Source organism: Tupaia chinensis, unplaced genomic scaffold (assembly GCF_000334495.1).
Source record: "Tupaia chinensis unplaced genomic scaffold, TupChi_1.0 Scaffold000118_1, whole genome shotgun sequence".
NCBI lineage: Eukaryota > Metazoa > Chordata > Mammalia > Scandentia > Tupaiidae > Tupaia > Tupaia belangeri.
The window spans coordinates 1,887,384-1,907,680 of NW_006159584.1; the positions used below are offsets into that span (position 1 = coordinate 1,887,384).

The window sequence follows — 20,297 nt, forward strand, 5'->3', positions numbered from 1 at the left end:
TATTAATGATCATTTCATTAGCTCCACCAATCCAATAACTTACTGGGGGCTATTTAGTTAATCAATGAGAAAGATAATAATAATTTGTAGTATGTGATTAAGTGTCAATAAAATTTCAGATACCTTGAGGAGATCAGGAACAATCTATTTGTTTAATGCTTAGCCATTTTTCTATTTCTAAATATTTATTTACCATTTTACAGTTGCAAATTCAGAAGGTTTGTAGCTGCTGACCTTTTAGAAAATGATTATTTGGCACAAATGAGAAGAAGCAAAACTCATTTCCCATATGTAGCTTCAACAGTAATGAGCAAAGCCAAATTTTTTTTATAACAATCATAGTTGTCATATAGTAACAATAATAGGATTAAAATACATGAGGAGTTAGATGTTATCTTTTTTTATATCAACTTGGTACTAATATTGGCAAACGTATTTAGGGTAGTTCCATTTACCTCACCATAATTGACGGAATAACTCTACTTCCTTAACAATGTGTGCAATAGTGGAAATAACTCAGAATGCCTCGATAATGACTTGGAAAATGAGGCTGACAAACACGAGGTTGCAATCAAGATTTTGATGCTAAGCAACATCTACAAGGAAGCTAAGCAAAAGACCATCAATGTCTTATATAATGATTTCTTTTTTTTTTAAGCAGTGGGAAGTCAAGTTATGATACTACGAAATAGTAGAAGAAAGGTAAACATTTTTTTCTATTTATACAGGAAAAACAGAACCGCCAAGTTGGGCTAAAGTTTATTTACCTGACGTCAACATTGGCAAACCTATTTAACCTTGTACAAAATATTAGACTGACTTTAATATCTCATAAGTTTCTGAGGTAATTTTTAATTTACTTAAATTTTAGAGAACTTCTGGCATTATCAGAATTGCTCTGTTTTATAAGTGAACAGCCTGCTGTATAAAATCCTATTTTCTTTGTTTAAATTCACCTTTTACCTTTTTTTCATGTTTCAGTAGTAACAACCCACTGCTCTAGAATGATTTTTGCATTAAATGATGAAAATCATCAAAGGAAGAGACAAAGTCTGTTTACCTTAGCAATAGAACAACAACGCAAAACAGTGGTGAGACAGAAATGCCCAGACAGAAACTGCTTAAAAACAGTTTAAACTATCCCTTTTACAGGCATATATATTAGATTCTCCCTCCTTTTGTTCCTCAAAAAAGTCTTACATATTTTCAAAAACTTAATGTCTAAGAAAGCATCCTGTTATTCTGATCTTAGTTAAATGTGTAAATTATATAAGCAAGACTTTTATTAGGTGCCTTATTTGAAATTCTAAAAATATTCATTTTTCATAAAACTAAGACAGAGAAGTGAGGGCACAAGGAATTAAAGGCAGAACTATCTCGAACAAGAATTCTAGTTCTGACACATTGAAAGCCTCATAGCCTACATACTTACCCAGCAAGATTTTCAATATTTATTCATGTATGCATTTATTTTTTAGAGAGATTTTTGCTATAGGACACATGTACTCACCAACGAGACAGAAAGATATAGAAAGAGAGAGAGAGAGAGAGAGAAATCACCCTGCCAACAGAGGGTATGACCATACCACATCCCTTCTCCTCTATTCCTCTATTCTCCTCTTGGGATCTTGGGCATGCATGTCCATGCACCCAGCATGATTTTCAAGCTCCCAGGTCCAGGACTCAAACTGTGGTTAGTCACATGGGAGTTCAGCACCTTAACCACTATGCCACCTGCTAGCCCCAGATCTTCAATATTTAATAACATCTCTCTAAAACATTTACATTACTCTGTCTGTGAAAACTATTACTAGAGTATCTTTTTATCTACTGTTAATTCTATGTCCACATCTTGAGAGTCTTTTACTTTACCCTAATCAAACACTGTCATTCAGTCTACTTGGTCATTACATCTTTGGTGTCCTGATTTCCTCTCTTTCCAACATTGTACAAACATTTGGGGTTCTAGTTATGTCATATTTTGTACTCAAAGCTACTCTATAAACAGTCTACTCTTCTAGTTTCAGTTCTCTTCTTATAAAAAACTTTCTGCTAATTTAGACTTCTCTCCCTAGAAAATGTAGGAGAAGAATAAAAGTAAATTTGCAAAAAAAGTAAAGGATTATAAACACTCAAATGTCAAAAATTTTATCACATCCCATTTTGTTTAAACTTTGGAAATATCTATAAAGACACTGTGATGATTAAATGTGTGGACATACTTGATTGGATTGATGGGTTCCTGGATGGTTGGTGAAGCACTGGTTCTGGGTAGGTCTGTGAGAGTGTTGCCAGACAAAATTAGCATACGAGTCAGTGGACAAAAAGAAAACCTGCCTTCATTCTAGGCAGGCACCATCCAATTAACTGAAGGCATAAAAAGGACAAAAATAGGAAGTGGGTGATTTTGTTTCTTTTCTTTTCCTTTTCCTCTCTGACTTTTCTTTTCAGAGCGTGCTGCGCATTCTACTTCTGCTGCCTGTACCTTTGCTATTCTCCCCCTGGTCTGCCATTTGGCCCTTGACTTCCCTTGATTCCCTTTTGTTCTTGGATCCCTCCTCTTCCAGCCATATGGACTTCAAATTAATTAACTTTTGGACTTCGGGCTCATATTAACAGTGGCTGTCCAATGGCATCTGAGCCTTTGGCCTCCCAACAGTTGTCAGGTCTTCAACCTCAGACTTTGAGATGCATTAGTGGAGTAGGAGTCTTAAATCTTTTGAGTCTTCTAGCCTTTTCTCCAGCTTCTAGAAAGCCTATTGTAGGACTTATCCATTTTGTGATTATGTGAGATAATTCCTATAATAAGCTCTTTCTTTAACATATATTCATCTTGTTGGTTTTATTTCTCTGGAGAACTTGGACCAATAGAAACATGTTATTTTACCCTGACATCAAAGCCTTTAACTAGGAGTGATGTAACTCTACTTGGCATTCTCTGGAGTTGTGCAGGACAGAGTTTGACTAATCCTTATAAATTAAAGAATTATGTAATTGAAAAATGTAAGAAAAGATAAACATTAACAAAGTATTAAATCTCCTACTCCAACAAGTCCAGTGATTTGGAGAACAGAAGAAAAAGGATGCTGAGGAGCAACTTCTAAATGCTCCTCAATATTATGATTGCTTCAAATGGAAGACTAATTTCTATATCCATTTCCTTTCTCCTTAGTCACATGCTTGGACCAGAGAATCTCTGGGTACAAAGTGATCAACTGAATGAAGCGTTCCTTTATATGATCTGAGATACCTCTCTGGGAGAATTTAAGGTTCTGTAACCCCCAAATTGTTTTATACACTGTTTTTGGAATGTACATGATAAAGAATGGGAAACTTCTCCATTGAGTCAGCTGTGGCACCCTTTGTTGATACTACTTTCAAATGATGAAGACATCTCAGTTATATTTCACTTCGCAAATTTACTAAGAGCTAACTTTATTTCTTTAATTTCCAGTGCATAAAGGACCCTTAGTATGGGTCTTCTAATCTCTCACATAATGGTATCCTTTTGTCTCCAAATCTGTCCTTTTTTTTTTTTATAATCACAGTGGTATATTTGGTCCATGACTTAAAAATCACTTTCTCGGGACCAGCAGTTGCCATAATGGCTATGTCGCTGGACTCCCATGTAGTCAACAGTAGCTCGAGTCCTGGACCCAGTGGCTTATATTTACACCAGTATGTGTGTGTGCGTGCCCAAGATCCTAAGAGGCAAATAGAGGAGAAAGGATTGTGGCATGGCCACCCCCCCCCGGGGGGGGGATAATTTCTTGCTTTCTGTCTCTTGTGCAATCGCACGTGCCCTATAGTAAAAACCTCTCAAGAAAAAGAAAAAGAAAAAGAAAAAGAAAATGAAAAAGAAAAAAAAAAACACTTTCTTTTCCTCTTGGCATAGCATAGCCTATATATTTATGCAGATACTGAAAATTAGTTTTCTTTTCCTCTTGGCGTAGCACAGCCTATATATTTATGCAGATACTGAAAATTAGTTCAAGCCAGTGGTTCCAAAGCCAGTTTGAATGCTAATCTATAGCTGTTGTAAAACAGCCAAGGACTCTCATTTGGCTAGTACTCAGAGCCAGGTCTTAGAATAGTTCCAGTGTAACTGCCCCTGGCCTCTCCTTCCAGTAAGGGTTCAGTGCCATACCTATCTCAGAGTCCAGTGAAACTAAAAAGATATTTTTTAGACATTATTATATTATTACACATAGGTAACATGTTTTAGGTTTCTCTATATACATTCTTCACTCAAAATGTAATCATACATTAACACTCTCTACATGCTAGCCTAAGAGCTTTCTGGTGGTTGTCAGGAATCACCGCGTGTCTTTGTACGTCCTTTTGTCTCCTTACAAACATAAGTTTGGTTTTCTGGTAATTAAGAAGAAAATTAGTTCCTGGGTCAGACTGAGGATAATGTAATTAGTTTTGTCGTCAAAGTGTTGCTGAGGACAAAAACTAGAACAGAAAGAATCTGACAGAGTCTGGGCTGAAAAAAACTTTGTGGATCCCCACTGTTAAATGTGTAATTCTTTCAAATGTATGCATATATGTAAGGGCATTTAGCATACATATTGACAAAAAGGAAATACTGCCATCCCACAGCATGTAAAAATCTTGAAAGATTCAGTCACGGGCAAAGATGTTCATCCTATAAACGTAGCTCAGTGACTCATATAGGAATTAGGTACAAATTCGAAAAACAAAAGCAAACTATTTGTATTAATCAAAACTTAGCATTTCTATGTTCTAGTAAAGACTGTATTGTGCAATAGAGATTATATAGCAATAGATATTAATAAAGTGAATCAAAGACAAATTGTCTACAACAAAGTTACTAGTTTGGCAGTGGCATAAGGCACTGGGTTCCTCCCATGGCTGACCATGTTCAAGTCCTGGACCTGGATGCTTGAAAATTATGTCTGTGCCAAAAATTCCAGGAGGAGAATGGAGGAGAAGGGATTACAAGTGGCAATCTTCCCTGGGAGCGATTTCTCACTTTCCCTCTCAATGTATCTCTGTCTTTCTCTGGCAAGCTTATTCCCTATGGCAAAAACCTAAAACACAAATAAACAAGGCCGTAGACCAGCCTTTGGCATGGTGGTTAAGGCATCTAGATCCCACATGACTGACTACACACTTTGTTTGAGTTCCCGAGCTGGCAGCTTGGAAGATGCACCAGGAACATGTGTGCATGTGCCCCAAATCCTGAGAGTAGAATGGAGAAGGGACTACAACATGGCTATTTCCCTAGGGGAGTGTTCGCTCGCTCTCTCTCTCTCTCTCTCTCTCTCTTCCATTGAGCACATGTGCTCTATAGCAAACTTTTAAAAATTGCTATGCCCATGGGACCAGCAGATGGTACAATAAATACTAGACTCCCATGTAGTTGACTGCGGTTCGAGTCCTGGACTGGGCTGCTTAAAATTCCTGCCAGGCGTATGTGTGTGCATGCCCAAAACCCTGAGAGGAAACTGGAGGAGAAAGGATTGTGGTGTGGCCATCCCCCCTTGGAGGTGATTTCTTGCTTTCTGTCTCTTTCTCTCTGTCTTTCTAGTGAACACATGCACCCTATAGCAGAAACCTCTCTTTTAAAACATTGTTATGCCTTTAAGAAGCTTTGAAAACATTCAAAGTAAATGTCCATCATACTGGCAAAATAAAATACCCACATGTGTTATTACTACCAGTTAAAGGATTCAGAAAAGAATGTAAGAGAGTTTAAGACCAGAGTCAGAAATAACCGTCTTATTAGGAAGTTTGCTATACTGCCTAAAGAAAAATATGAAAAGCATTTTCATGGATCATTTCCCTCAGACTTTTAAGACAAGGATGATTACACAGTACATTATAATATCTGGCAGAGGTTCATTTGATCACTCTATTTTTAGAAATTTAATGTAAAAGAAAAATGCAAAACATTTGTTTTCTGGGTCGGTATTTTTATTTCTTGTGATGACACTCAAATAACTTTGGCAGCACTCTGAGTAGTTGGCAGTTGCTACAAAACATGCCAAGTAAGGAGCATAACATTACTACACTATATCAAGTCACAATCTCCTGAAACACAAATATTGAACTTTCACCACATGCTACTCGATAGCACTGCTATGGCAACATCTCTGTGGAGTTCCTGAGCTCCTTTGAAAAGCAGGATCTAATCAGCAAATAGAGGATAAAACATCATCATTGCTGTGGCTATAATTACCGGGATGCCAAAATAAGCTCTTACAAAATCACACATTAAAACAGATTTATTTTGTAAAACTAAATGATTTATTTCAACTCAGAGTATATGTTTTGCAGAATTAGTTAACAATAAGAAAAAAATAGATAGATCAACCTTCTGTCATGTTTACTGGGTTTTTTTTTTCTTGCTGATCAAAAAGACAGTTTTCATTCTGAAACATTAAGGAAACACAGGTTTGTTCTGTGTAAAAATAGTTAACCATAGTAAGCCATAGTTCTACATGTGAGACAGAAATCTTTTTCTGTTATAGTATTTTGAGTTGTTTCTTTTCTGAAGACACATTTTGAATTTCTTTCCAACTTACTTAAATGTATCACAGTGACTTGAACTCCATATGATTTTTTTGCCAATAGGGATTGATTTTTTAAAAATATAATTAGGAGACATTTTATGGTTATCGAGTATTGCAAACCTTTAGTGTAGACATTTTCAATTCTATTTTAATAGAAGCCAGTAACACTGTGGATATTTTTGGCTGATCTAAAGAATGTGTAAGAAAATAAAAGTCCGAGTCAGTTCTTCCAGTGTGTAAAAGTAGCATCTGTAATGCAGCACAGTAAAACCATATGAAGTGAACCGCTTCAAGTATTACATACACAATAAAAGTTTTAGAAGTATGTAAATAGAAATCGAATTACAGGGGAAAATATTCTCCAATAAGCCAATTGACATAATTCCTTTTTTTTTCTATTAAGTATAAATCTAGAACAATGCTTGAAAGTGAGAGGAAGTACACCTTAGACAAGTCCAATGGAAGTCCCATCACAGAAATAATAGACAAAATGTACCACAGACCACAGCCCCCTGCTTAGAATGGTTTGAAATAGAAGCAGAACCCTAAGAGGTAGCCATTTTCCTGCTACCTAGTAGAGGTAAAAACTCTTTAAACTCACTTTCTTACTGCTTTTTTTAAACACAGGGTGTTGCTAGGTTGCCCAGACTAGCCTTGAACTTAGTCTTCCTGCCTCAGCCTTCCTAATAGCTGGAATGAAAATGCACACCACCTAGCTCAGCAAGGAAGAAACTATTCATACATTAAAATTCAGAGAGTTTTGGAGATTATTTCTTCTGCCATGTTTCTTCTGCCCAAAAAAGATTCTAATATTTATTTTTGGTTTTAATAAGGAAAATTATCTTCTTGACTAAGAACTTGCTAGGAATTAGGTATTAGTTGTTCATTATTGCAGACAGCCTGGGGGGAAATCCAGACTTCTTCCTCTGTTCTTAACCTCTTGCCATGTTCTCTCTTCCCAAGCATGTTTGGTTTTCTCATTAACCATTCCCAATCGCCATATCTAATCAGCTATAGATTCTTTTTTTTAATTTCAGATTTTTGTATTTAAAAGCTCTCAAATAAATAAATAAATAAATAAAACAGAAATAGCTAACAGTCTGACTAAATGTACAGTTTAAAAATGTCTTGGTGGGGACCAGCAGTTAGCATAATGGCTATGCCGCTGGATTCCCACGTAGTCGACTGTGGTCCGCGTCCCGGACACAGTGGCTTAAAACTCACGCTGGGCACATGTGCGTGTGTGCCCAAGATCCCAAGAGGAGACTGGAGGAGAAGGGATTGCGGCATGGCCATCCCCCTGGGGGGTGATTTCTCGCTTTCTATCTCTCTGTCTCTCTCTGTCTGTCTGGCAAGTGCACGTGCCCTGTAGCAAAAACCGCTCCAAAAAAATAATCCCTTGTTTTAACAAGTCCTAGGAAAGAAAATGACAGTTATCTTGAACTAGAAAGATTAAGTTACCATTGGCAAGTAAAATGAAAATAAAAATCTAACTCTCTTGACCATGTAGCTATCTCTATGAAAACCTTTTTTCAAGCTGTACAAAATTACTTTTTGTCCATAAATTATTTTTTTATAATTTAATGGCTGCCTACTACGTGAAGTTACCTGAAGTTTTTGTGTGTGCAGAGGTTATGTTTCCCATCTTTCCCAGACAAGTATGGCACGTAGTTCAGACATTTCTGGCAGCAGATTTTCCCTCTCCTCTAAATGAGCCATCAAATTTCTGTCATAACTAATGCAAAAATATCAAATAGTGAGAGCCCCAGGTTTGTACACATGTTAGGTACATGGAAAGTGCTGCACTCAGTCTGGACTTTCACAAAGCAGCAATATTCCAGTGAGCCTAGAATCCGTAATACCACAACTTTAAAAAAAATAAAAAAACGAAAACAGAAACGTATGTCTCTTATGACTATGTAATTTTCACTAAACTCTACACTTCACAGAGCAACAAAGACTTTTAAAATGATGTTGGCCGTAGATCTTAATCCTTACCAGATTCAGCCAATTTAAGTTAGCAGTATAAGACTTACCTCATGGTTCACTTCCCTGGAGATACACTTTGTAGTTCAGTTAGATGATTATATGCATGAGAGTCAGCTCTACCTATTGACAAAGAAAAATCCCAGCCCATATATCTAGACACATTTTTGAGCTAACCCTGTAAGAAATATTTTCTTCTTTATCAAAACTAAGCATTTCCACTCATTGAAGGATTTATATAATAATCCAAGCAAAGCATTTTCAAGGAATAGCATAATTTAAACCCATATAGGGGAGATATTAGAAGATAATTATTTGGGTTTGGACTGAAGTTTTCACTTATTACCTCTACTCATGGAAAATTGAGAACTGAAATTTGAAGAAAGCCCTCTTAGATAAGATAGTTGTAAGACATTAAGCTCACTCACCATTCCGGCTCTCTTCATCAATAGCAACTATGGTCGCTGGAGGTCCTCCCCTAGCTAGTTTGCAATCTAAAGAGATAAAATAACCAAAAGTAAGAATTAGCAACTGCAGGGCTACTTGCCCTCAGATTCAATTCATTAAGATGTATATGACATTTAAAAAGAAAACAAAAACTCTACCACCCAAAATAATATGCATCATTCCTTTTAACATTTTATTATTTTAAAAAAATGTGTCATAGAACCACATAGATTCCTTACCACATCATAACACAGTCACTTTGTACACCATATAACTATTCAAATCTTACTAAGAAAACACCAGCAGGGACCACTGGAGAGCAGAGTCCTTCAGGACAGAGATAATGGGATGGTAATTTAACCCAAAGAAATAACATAAAGGAATGATTAACAAGGATAAATTGTAATTAAAACTTCACAACAGAAACAAACATAATTGGACTTTAATTGTGATAAAGGGTCTAATTAAAGGGAGTGAATAGAATTTTAATAATGTTCTAAAGATAATAAAACAAAGACAGACAAGCAATGCTCATGAGGTTGTTTGGAATTTTTACTTTTGTTATCTTACCCTCATATTGCCAGTCTGGAGTCAAAAGGATAGAGTCATCAATGGAAGCAGATCAGAAAAATGCAAGAAAGAGGGGAAGAAAGAATATATGTATATATTCAGCAAGAGATTTAAAGATACAAACAGCATTATACATAACAGACACATCGTCTAATTGTTTGTGGAAATGGGATATATAAACTCTTTATATCAGATTATGTAATTCTAATATTAACACATTAACTCAATTACCTGCATCATTAGCATTTTACAAAGTATAATGAATAGACTTGCAAATAACATGAAGTACATTCATAGGATTTTTATGAAAAGACAAATATGTTACTTATGAACAGTCTACTAGCTCTATGTTGAAAAGACCTTAAGAATAGCGCTTGTTAATCAGTAGTGACAACTAATTCATTATTTCAAATGCTGCTAATAGTCTGCAAAATATCACATGATAACAAATGGAAAAATCATTTCATGAGCTGTAAGATTCATGACAATTGAAACGTAAAGGCTTTCCCTCCAAGGTGCCAAATGTTCATTTTTGATACATAAAGCACTCCCCTGGGAGGTGCTCAGCAAAGTTGAGAGGGCTGTGTTGTGTAGTTCCATATACATGGCACCCCTCAGAATAGCAGATTAAATTTGCTTAAAGCCTTGCAAATGCATGTGTACTTTAGAAGAGGAGTTCAAAGTTGTTTATTTATAAAAATGCTGCCACATGGGCAGAATATGGACTTTGGCAAGTACCGTATGGCAAATAAGATACATGTTCTTTCTTTTTTGTTTTATTGTTTGTTTTGACTTTGTATTTGCCAGAAGGCCCATATACCTGGCAGAGGAAAAGATGTAAAGTCAGAGAGCACCCCGCCCTGGGGCATGGTGACACCATAATCCCTTCTCCTCCATCTTTCCTTCCTGTCAGGATTCACGTCCAAAATCCACATGCACCCAGCATTATTATCAAGCTCCTGGGTCTGGGACCTGAATAGTTGGCCATGAGAATCAGCCCCTTTAATTAACCACCATGCCACTAACTGACCCATGTGCTCCTTCTTACAAAGCAGAGAGATCTACAGTTCCTCTCACCACCTTTGCCAGTATAGATGGCATTTCAATGACAGCATTTGCTGTTCTCAAAGATCTCATACTCATGGCATACTTTCCTTTCCTTCCTCTGTCTCCAGACACCATTTAGCTCCTCACTGTTTTTCACCTGGCGATGGTTTTATCACTGTTCTTACAGAAGCTTTGTCCTCATCCTACATTCCACCAATTTATTTCAAGAGAATTATCTTCATGCATTCAAATCAAAGGAAAAATAATGGCCCTCTTCTATACGAAAACCTGATGTTTCCTTTGGAGTAAAACAAATTTTTCTTTAGAATAATGTTCAGAATTGCTCATAATGTGGCCCAAACATTCTTTCCTTAGAATTAAGTACCTTGTTCTTTAATTACATCAAGTCACTTACTCTTGCTGTAATGTATCTTTACTTTTAGGAAAATTTTGTTATGTAGACCAAGTTTTTGCCTTTATTTCTACATGGCAAATTTCTACTTTTCTTTGTGAAACAGGATATTTCATCTATTCCATGAAACTCTAATCATAACTCTTAATCAGACTTTATCTCCCAGGTTCTCTCAGAATTTATTCATTCTCATGTTCTCAAATTTAGCTTTTCCTAATATTTAGACATTCCTTCCTTGATTCAGAACATATTCATTCAATCAAATTTGTAGATAAATTACTACATACTAAACATGGGAACAAAAATATATCAACAGCTCCTTTTAAGGATCTTTAATGGGAAGAAGAGAGAACAGAACAAAGATGCATAAACCACCAGTGACTACCGTCCAATGTAGCACATGTGGAGTCTATTATTTAATAAGTTCATCAGCAAAACGAATGACTAAAAGGAAAAATAGACAATGAGACAATGCATGTGGAGAATGGAAATGGGATAGAGAGGAAGTAGAGGAAATTTGTGAAGGACAGAAAAAAGGAAATCTGACCTTTTTTATACATGCATATATTTTATGCATGATATATCTATATATTTTACATTCACACACACACACACACACGCAAACATAGCCACTGCTATATCATATATATATGTATATATACACACACAACTTCTATATCATACACACACACACACACATGCACACGCACAGCTACCACTACATTACAGCTACAGCAAACATATTAACTAGTGTGTATTTTAGTTTAAATATTGGCAGAGGAACTTATATGTAATCAATAACTCTATGGGCAGGCAGGATGAAGAAAGTGAAAGAAAAGGATATTGGGTATAAATATTTTAAAACTTTTGCCATTTGGGTACTATTAGCATTATTTATTTTTTAGAGAGAGATTTTTGCTACAGGCACATGTACTTGCTGGAGAAACAGAGAGACAGAAAGTGAGAAATCATCACCCAAGAGGGAGATGGCCACACCATAACTCCTTCTCTTCCATTCTCTGTTCAGAATATTGGGCATGCATGAACACGCACCCGGTGTGAGGTTTAAGCCACTGGGTTCAGGACTTGAACTGCGGTCAGCCATGTGGGAGTCCAGCAATGTAACCATTATGCCATCTGCTGGTTCCTGGATACTATTAACTTTAAAGGGAGATTTTTGGGGGACCAGCCCCATAGCCTAAGCCAGACCCTACATGGTCCATAGTGGCTCAAATTTTAGTCTACAGTGGCTTGAGAAATCTGACAAACACATGTGTCTCTTCTGGCCTGTGCAATTTAAAAAGGGGGAGGGAGACTTTTCAGGCCAGCTGAGGTGGTGCAACAGTAGCATGCTGTTCTGTGATACCGGGTCATGGAACAGCAGGATGGGGTCTAGATGAGTTTGAAGTCACGTGCACATGGTCCTAGCTGGCTGGGAAGGCTGCAGGGATGACTATGATATGAGACCCTATTGAAGATACCTGTCTTTCTGGGTCTCTTTCTCATGATGAAAGAAAGAAATTTAACAAAAAGTGAAGACAGATTTTCTTTATACAACTATGCCTAGAGTCTTCATGTTTTAGCCCCACCCAGGTCCACTCCCCTCCCCTTTCTCACAACTCATTTTCTAGCCCTACTAAAGCCATATACCTTGCCATCTGCTGAAATGCACTTCCCCTCTTCTCCTTGTTAATTTTACTTGGTCTTTCAAGAATCTGACAAGGTATCACCTCCTCTAGAAAAATCTGTCCTGTTGTCAGTCTGGATTAAACACCTCTTCTCTGAGTTCTTAGAGTACACATTGCCTTTCACTGTATTAATTACCCATTAAGAAATGTGGTAATTCACTGGGAAAACATTGCCTCTTTCTCTCTCACCGGAGCTCCTTCAGACCAAGTCTGTGTTACACGCATCTTGGCAATTTCAGAACCTGACAGGGGCTGGTCCTGAAAGAAGGCTGGTTGACTTTTTCTTAACTGCAGTCCATTCTACTACAACCTTCCCTTGAGCATGCTTCCATGAGAACAGCTCAGAACCTTGATTCTTACTCCTGTGTCCCTCCAGAAACAGCCCAGAGTAGAGGTCCAACCACATTTCTTCCCAGCCAGACGACTTTGACTCACTCCCACTAAGTTTTATTCTGCTAACAGCCTTCAAACACTCCTTTCCCCATAAGACATTTTCATGTACAACAAATACTTTTGGATCAATCCAAAAAGGATGATTAACTTCTTTTAGACTCACAATCCTAATGAAGAGATGTTAGCCAGACACATAAAAATAACCTATTAAAAACACTGTTTATAACAGCCAAAGCGTTTGTTTTGAAATGATGCATTCATGAAAGTATAATTAATTAGTTCTGAAATGCACAAAAACATTTTAATAACAACTATACTCAGAATTGTCTTGGGAAAAAAATGAAATTCTGGATGGAATAGCCAAGGATATATTATATATGCAAAATACCCACATGGAGATCAAAGTGAAGAGAGTTATTTGGGGGATAGTGATCCTGTTCTCTATGGTCTACGGATAAGCTGTCTGCCATGGAAAAGACAGGTTAGCTGCTGACGCCTCTACCTTGGAAATGGATTTCCTTAATCTATTTAATTTCACCCTTGACTGTCCTGGTTAAATCACAAATTCATTGTTTTTCATGCCTAAAATTTCTAACCTCTTAGGCCCCTACCCATTTCTCACATCCAATTTGTTATAAAAAAGCAGGATATGAATACTAATACCAGAATGTTCAGTGTGATTTATTTCTGCAAATTTGTCACCAATCTAAAAATAATCCAGGCATTTAAAAATCTTATGCAATAAAGTGGATTTAACCCCCCCCCAAAAAAAATTAGATAGCTACATAGTATCTGGTTTAAAAGATTCTAAACTATGATTCTGCTCTTACTGTTTCCTGAAGCTTAAGAACATGTTACAGACAGGTGAGACAAAAGCAATAATCCAGAACTGTCCAAATATTTTCACTCCTTACTAAGAGGAGGGAGTATCCAAAATCACAATCCTATGCTTATTTAACCTATTCTTAAAACTTTCTTTTAAGGCCAAACAAAATGTATTTTTAATAAAATGTCAAAAACAATTCACTCTTTTCCCACATGTTAATATGGCAGTAGCCAGCTATATTTCAATGGCTTCCCTTTGTATTTCCTACCCAGATCTGACTTCTGTGTCTTGGTTCCATTACCCAGACAAAATCTGAACTTGTAATTTCAGAGTTGTCTTAAATGTAGAACTGTAAACTCAAACCTAGCCACTTTCCGGTATATTAATTCAGTGAGTGACCCAATTTTATACTAAGTTGCATAAACCAGAAACCAAGGACCACTTTTGCCTCTCTCTATCTTCTTAGCTTTTCTATAGTGAATCCTTCAATACATCCTGAATTTGGGTGAGCTTGATAGCAGAACACTGACGTGCCGCTTGGACTATGCTGTATGCATATGGAGGACCATGTGTTCAGTGGAGTGAGCTCGATAGCAGAACAGTGACGTGCTGCTTGGGCTATGCTGTATGAATATGGAGGACCATGTGTTCAGTGGAGTGAGCTCGATAGCAGAGCAGTGACGTGCTGCTTGGGCTATGCTGTATGCATATGGAGGGCCATGTGTTCAGTGGAAACCCATGATTCTGCCTGGCTGAGAAGCCTGGTGAGGGATGGCGGTATGAGACCTTGTTGGGGGTATTTCTCTCTCTCTCTCTCTCTCTCTCATTCCTAAGGAAATAAATAAATTTGAAAGAGACACAGATCTTGAATTTAGGAATTACTAAAGAAAATAATGGATCTGCCCACTACTTTCAATTGCCAGTAATACAATAGCAATTCAATCCAAATTTACCTCATCAAATAGATTTTCCTAATCATTCTCTCCATAGATAATCTTGCCTCCACTCTTTAATTTTATACCTTTATTTTTTCAGAGAGAGGTTTTGTTTTTCTTTTTGTTTGTTTGTTTTTGTTATAGGGCGCGTATGCTCACTGGAGAGACAGAGAGAGAGAAAACGAGATATCACCTTCAGGGGGATGACCATGTTGCAGTCCTTTCTTCTCCACTCTCCTCTTGGGACCTTGGGCACTCATGCACACAAACCCAGTGCAAGTATTAAGCCTCCGGGTTCGGGACTCAAACCACAATCAACTACATGGGAGTCCATGATACAATCATTGCACCATCTTTAACCAGCGTTAGTTACCTTTACCAATAACAGAATTTTTTACTTATTAATGATTTTCTTTTAACTAGCGTTAGTTACCTTTACCAGTAACAGAATTTTTTACTTATTAATGATTTTCTTTTTCTTTTAGGTTAAGATGGAATATTTTCATGGCCTATAATCCATTGCATAATGTGATTTCAGCCTGAAAACCAAAAAGTTTTATATCATCTACAAGGTTCTGTACAATACAGTCCTCCTGTTCCCCTCCAGTCTCAGCTGTTTCCATGCTCCTATTGACTACCAGGATTCCAGATGGATTATTTTTCTTTTTGTTAATTATTCCATGTTCCATGCATGACCGTAAGACCTTCTAATGTGTCATTATTTCTTGTTCTTCATCTCTATGCCCAACCTGTCTTTCATTTACATATCCTATAGATTTAAGCTTACTCGTTTCTCAGAGAAACCATCACTGATTTAGGCTAGTTAAGATTCACTGATACATGTAGCTTTCAGCATCACAGTATCAATTTACAATTATCTGATTCCCCACTGACAGAAAGCTCAATGACAAAGGCCAGTCATGCCCATGGTGGTTAAGGGGGCTGGATCCCACATGGCTGACTGTGCAGTTTTTGTCCCAGACCTGGGCGCTTAGAAATACATCAAGTGCATGTGTATGCGTGTGTTCGAAATACTGAAAGGACAGTGGAGAAAAAGGAGTTGTGGTGTGGCCAGCCTCGCTGAGAGATGAGGTTTCATTCTCTCTTTCTCCTATGCTTTCTCACTCACTCTCCCTCTCTTATTCTCTCTCTCTCTCTATGTCCCTTGCGTGAGCCCATGTATACTGCGGCATGTATCCTTTTTAAAAAGTAAAAATTAAATATCGTTTCCTGACAGGCCCAAAAAACGTTCAAGAACAGGTACTTAAAGGCACAAATGGTGAGTTCCTGACCTGGCTCAGTAGCGTTGGAGGCTTTTTAGAGTCTAATCTGAAGTTCCTTATAAAAGGTTCCTGCAAAGCCAATTAAATCAATGAGTATTCTTATGGCGCTTTATGCAAATCACAGACCAAATTGAGAATAAAATTATTATTTTCTTTTTTGCAGATAAACTAGTTTATGCCTCTATTTAGCAAAAGAAAGAATGGACAGAGGGGGAAAAATATTTCGGAAAAAAATAACAGCATTTATTACTAGATTTTAGCTTTGTCCATATCTGGTTTTTGAGGTTTCTTTGTATTTACCTGCTGTTAGAACAGAATCCTAACCCTTTTCCAAACTTTAAATCTTAAGTAAATTTTTCTTAACAGTTTTTGATTTTGATTTATTAAAGCTAAAACAGTTTTCCTAGAAATTAAGAAAAAAATACATGAAACAAACATAAAACATGCCTACTTAATGCCCTCAGTAAGCTATATAGCCTCAGCTAGGTGCTACTTTATAGTATGTTCATTCTTCTCACTGAGTTTTATGCCAAAAGTCAGATATGTGTTCATATATATATCTGCTGCTATTGAAAGTAAGATCTTTTGTGAATCAACAAAATGTGAAAGGAAGGGAAAAAAAAATAATATGGGAAGCAACTATAGATACCAGAGACAGTGTGGGAGGAGGGTGGGAAATGGCAGAGGGTGAGAGGGAGGGAATCAAGAGGGGCGGGGGAAACAGAAGCAAAATATATAAGAAACAAGAAATGGAAAATTATTTGTTGATAACATGTATAGCAATATCTTTGATGGATCCAAAATATAATTTATTCTGGATGGGAAAACTCATTTTGTGTGCTGCAGTGATATATAGTGAATGAACGTAAAATAAATTTAAAATGAAAATTTTAAAGAAAAGTAATAATTTTTTAAAAAGGAAAGCTTAGTGACAAACTAGAATTTGTTTCAATTTCTCATGGTTGTGTCCCCAAGACAGATTTCCTGGCACAAAACTGATCCTCAACAATTTTATATATATATACATATACACTTCTCTCTATATACACATGTCTATATATACACATGTGTGTGTATATAAAAATATATAAATATCCCCCCCCCACCCATTTCTGCAAAAGGGTACATGTGCATGCTGGAGAGACAGAAAGCAAGAAATCACTCCCCAGGGTTGGATGGCTATGCCACAAACCCTTCTCCTTAGTTCTTCTCTTGGGATTTTGGGCTGGCATACATGTGCCTAGTGTGAGTTTTAGGCCACCGGGTCTGAGACTCAAACCAGGGTCAATTATGCAGGAGTCCAGTGACGTGACCATTATGCTATCTGCTGGTCCCCCAATAATTTTTTTTTTTATTTTTTTTGGGGGGGAGAGGTTTTTGCTATAGGGCACATGCACTCGCCTGACAGAGAGAGACAGAGAGACCGAATGCGAGAAATAACCCCCCGGGGGGATGGCCACGCCGCAATCCCTTCTCCTCCATTCTCCTCTTGGGATCTTGGGCACGCACGCACACGTGCCCAGCATGAATTTTAAGCCAACGGGTCCAGGACTCCAACCGCGGTCGACTACATGGCAGTCCAGCGACATAACCATTACGCTAAATGCTGGTTCCCCCCCACACAATTATTTTTTGAACACAAGAACAAATGGCTTCAATCAAATTTGTAACAATAAAAAAAGATTTTAAAATACTCTATAGTTTAATCTACCTTTTTTCTTTTTACTCTTTAAAATGTCATTTTGAAATACAAGTAGCAAAGAAAGTATGAATAACAAATTAGTTGTGTAAAGATAGACTTTTTGATGCTGTTTTGCCAGAAGAGAAAAGCTACTAACAAAATTAAGAAAAGGATAGAAAATTCAGCATACATTTGAGATAACTGAGATGAATTATGAAAGATTATAGTGAATTCAGAACAGTAGAGAAGGGTAATAAAAAGAGAAAGGAGAAAATATTCACTTGATTGTAATTGTCTATGGTTTCTATTAGAATTCCACACTCTAATCATCCAATTACCTAGAAGAAGGGACTATTATGAAGCAATATTACTCCCATATCCTGTTAGTAGTGAATATGTATTATAAGCAGTTTCATGATTTTCTCAAATTGTAAAGGAATGAAACTCAAAAGACTTCAAATAAAAACACTTTTATGATACCAAATATCACCAATATTTTTTTAGTTTGCTATCGAGTGCATACAATTGCAGTGGAGACAGAGAGAAAGAGAGAAAAAGGGAAAGTGAGAAATAACCCCACCGCCCCCCAGGAGGATGGCCATTCTACAATCCCTTCTCTTCTTTTCTCCAGATTTGGGCATGCATGAACACATGCTTGATGTGATTTTCAAGCCACCTGGTCTGGGGGATTCAGCATCTTAACCTCCACCCACCTGCTGACCCCCAGCTATTTTGTTACAGCTGAATATAATTGTGGGTGAAATTATTTTAGCATTTAGCAGAGTATTTGATAGACCATAACGATTCAATATATTTGGTGAATTAGACTATCATCTTATTTTTTGAGAGAGATTTTTGTTACAGGGCACATGCACTTGCTGGAGAGAGAGAGAGAGACAGAAGGTGAGAATTTATTCCCCCTGGGCAGAGGCATGGTGACCACACTGCAAGCCTATCTTCTCCATTCTCCTCTTGGAGAATTCATGCCCAGCATGAATTTCAGGTTGTTGGGTCTGGGACTCAAACCATGGTTGACCATGTAGGAGTCCAGTACTTTAACCAGTATGCCACCTGTTGGTCCTGGGACTATCACCTTCTAAATGGCAAATGAACAGAACAAATAGCCCACTGAATTCTTAGCATTAATCATTTGGAAGACTGTTTTAAGATGTCAAAGCAATTGGTTCCTAGGGTAGTATATTGGCTAAGAAATTTGTTTGGGATTCAGAAAAATCTAAATTCAAATTATAACCTAAATTCAGATCCTAACTTTGGTTTGAATAGTTGTGGAATTCAGAAAATCTAAATTCAAATTATAACCTAAATTGAAATCCTAACTTTGGTTTGAATAGTTGTATCATATTGGACAGATTATTAACCTCTTGGACTTCAGTCTGCATAAATATATATTTTTACAAGGATTAAATAAGAAAAGTTTATGGTAATTTTTTAGAATAGTGCATGGCAAAATGTGCAGGCAGAATATGTACACCTTTAGCTTTTTATAGTGTCATTATTTTCACAAAGAATGTATTTTGAAAGTTTTTTGTTTATTCTTTAATTCAAAGATAGATATTAGAGACTCACTTGAGTTTCACCAAATGTTCAATGAGGACTGATCTTACTTATGTATGAGATTGAGAAGGGTATTTTTATTACAAATAAAGGAAATCACATGAAATTATGCTGATGGTTTGAATGGACAGAAATATATAGGAATTCCTATTCCAGATACCAACTTAGATATACTAGCCAGGATTGATTGTAGTAGATGAAAACAGAATCCTTGAACCTGAGAGTTAAATAATAATAATGAGGTTCTCACAGTCCTTTCAAGGTCTCACTCTAGTCCTAAAGTGCATTGGTTTAACTGAGCAGAAAGAGCAAGTAAGAATTACAGATTTTCTGAAATTTTGATTCCACTCAACTGTCCTGACCCGAGCCGGGACAAGCGGCGTAGTGTTACAGCACGGAGATGACAGTGTCGTCCATTTATTGTGGGCAGCACGGTACAGCACAGAGACGACGCAGTGTCGTGTTGTCTACTATGAGCAGCACGGAGACGACGCGGTGTCACAGCTCTTCAGGGTTGTCCGGAGACAATGTAGTGTTACAACTCTTCAGGGTCTCCCAGGTCATCTGGAGACGATGCAGTGTCAGCTCTTCAGGATCTTCAGGGTCGTCTGGAGACTGCGTGGTGTTTCAGCTCTTCAGGCTCTTCAGTCATCGTCTTCCTGGTTGTCGTCATGGTCTTCCTGGTTGTCTGTGTCGTCTGGCTACTGTGGGCCAGGCATCGTGGTTATATACACGCTGGTGGGCCGTGATTGGTTGTAAACAGTGGGCTGTGATTGGTTGCTTTTGGACCAATCATGAGGTGCTGGATATGCAAATTTGAGGGATTCTAGTGGCCAATCAGAGCAAGGTTTCGAAGGTCAGGTTTTTGGAAGGGAACCAATCATGGTAATTGTTTGCTCTCTGAGAAACCTC

At 37.3% G+C, this 20,297-nt stretch overlaps 1 protein-coding gene across 11 annotated transcripts in view; it reads right to left on the reverse strand.

Annotated features, from left to right (window-relative positions):
- The window catches only part of PCDH15 (protocadherin related 15), a 781,066-nt gene that overhangs the window by 644,600 nt on the left and 116,169 nt on the right, over window positions 1–20,297 (reverse strand). For 6 of the 11 annotated variants that reach the window (XM_027770259.1, XM_006144388.1, XM_006144389.1 and 3 more), the window contains exon 2: window positions 8,957–9,022. The exons of 3 other annotated variants lie outside the window; for them this stretch is intronic. In XM_027770259.1, coding sequence (XP_027626060.1) covers window positions 8,957–9,022 — 66 coding nt within the window. Of the gene's footprint in view, window positions 1–8,956; window positions 9,023–9,545; window positions 9,561–20,297 lie in introns of all 11 variants that reach the window. 2 more of the 11 variants (XM_006144390.1, XM_006144382.1) reach the window with 1 other exon arrangement.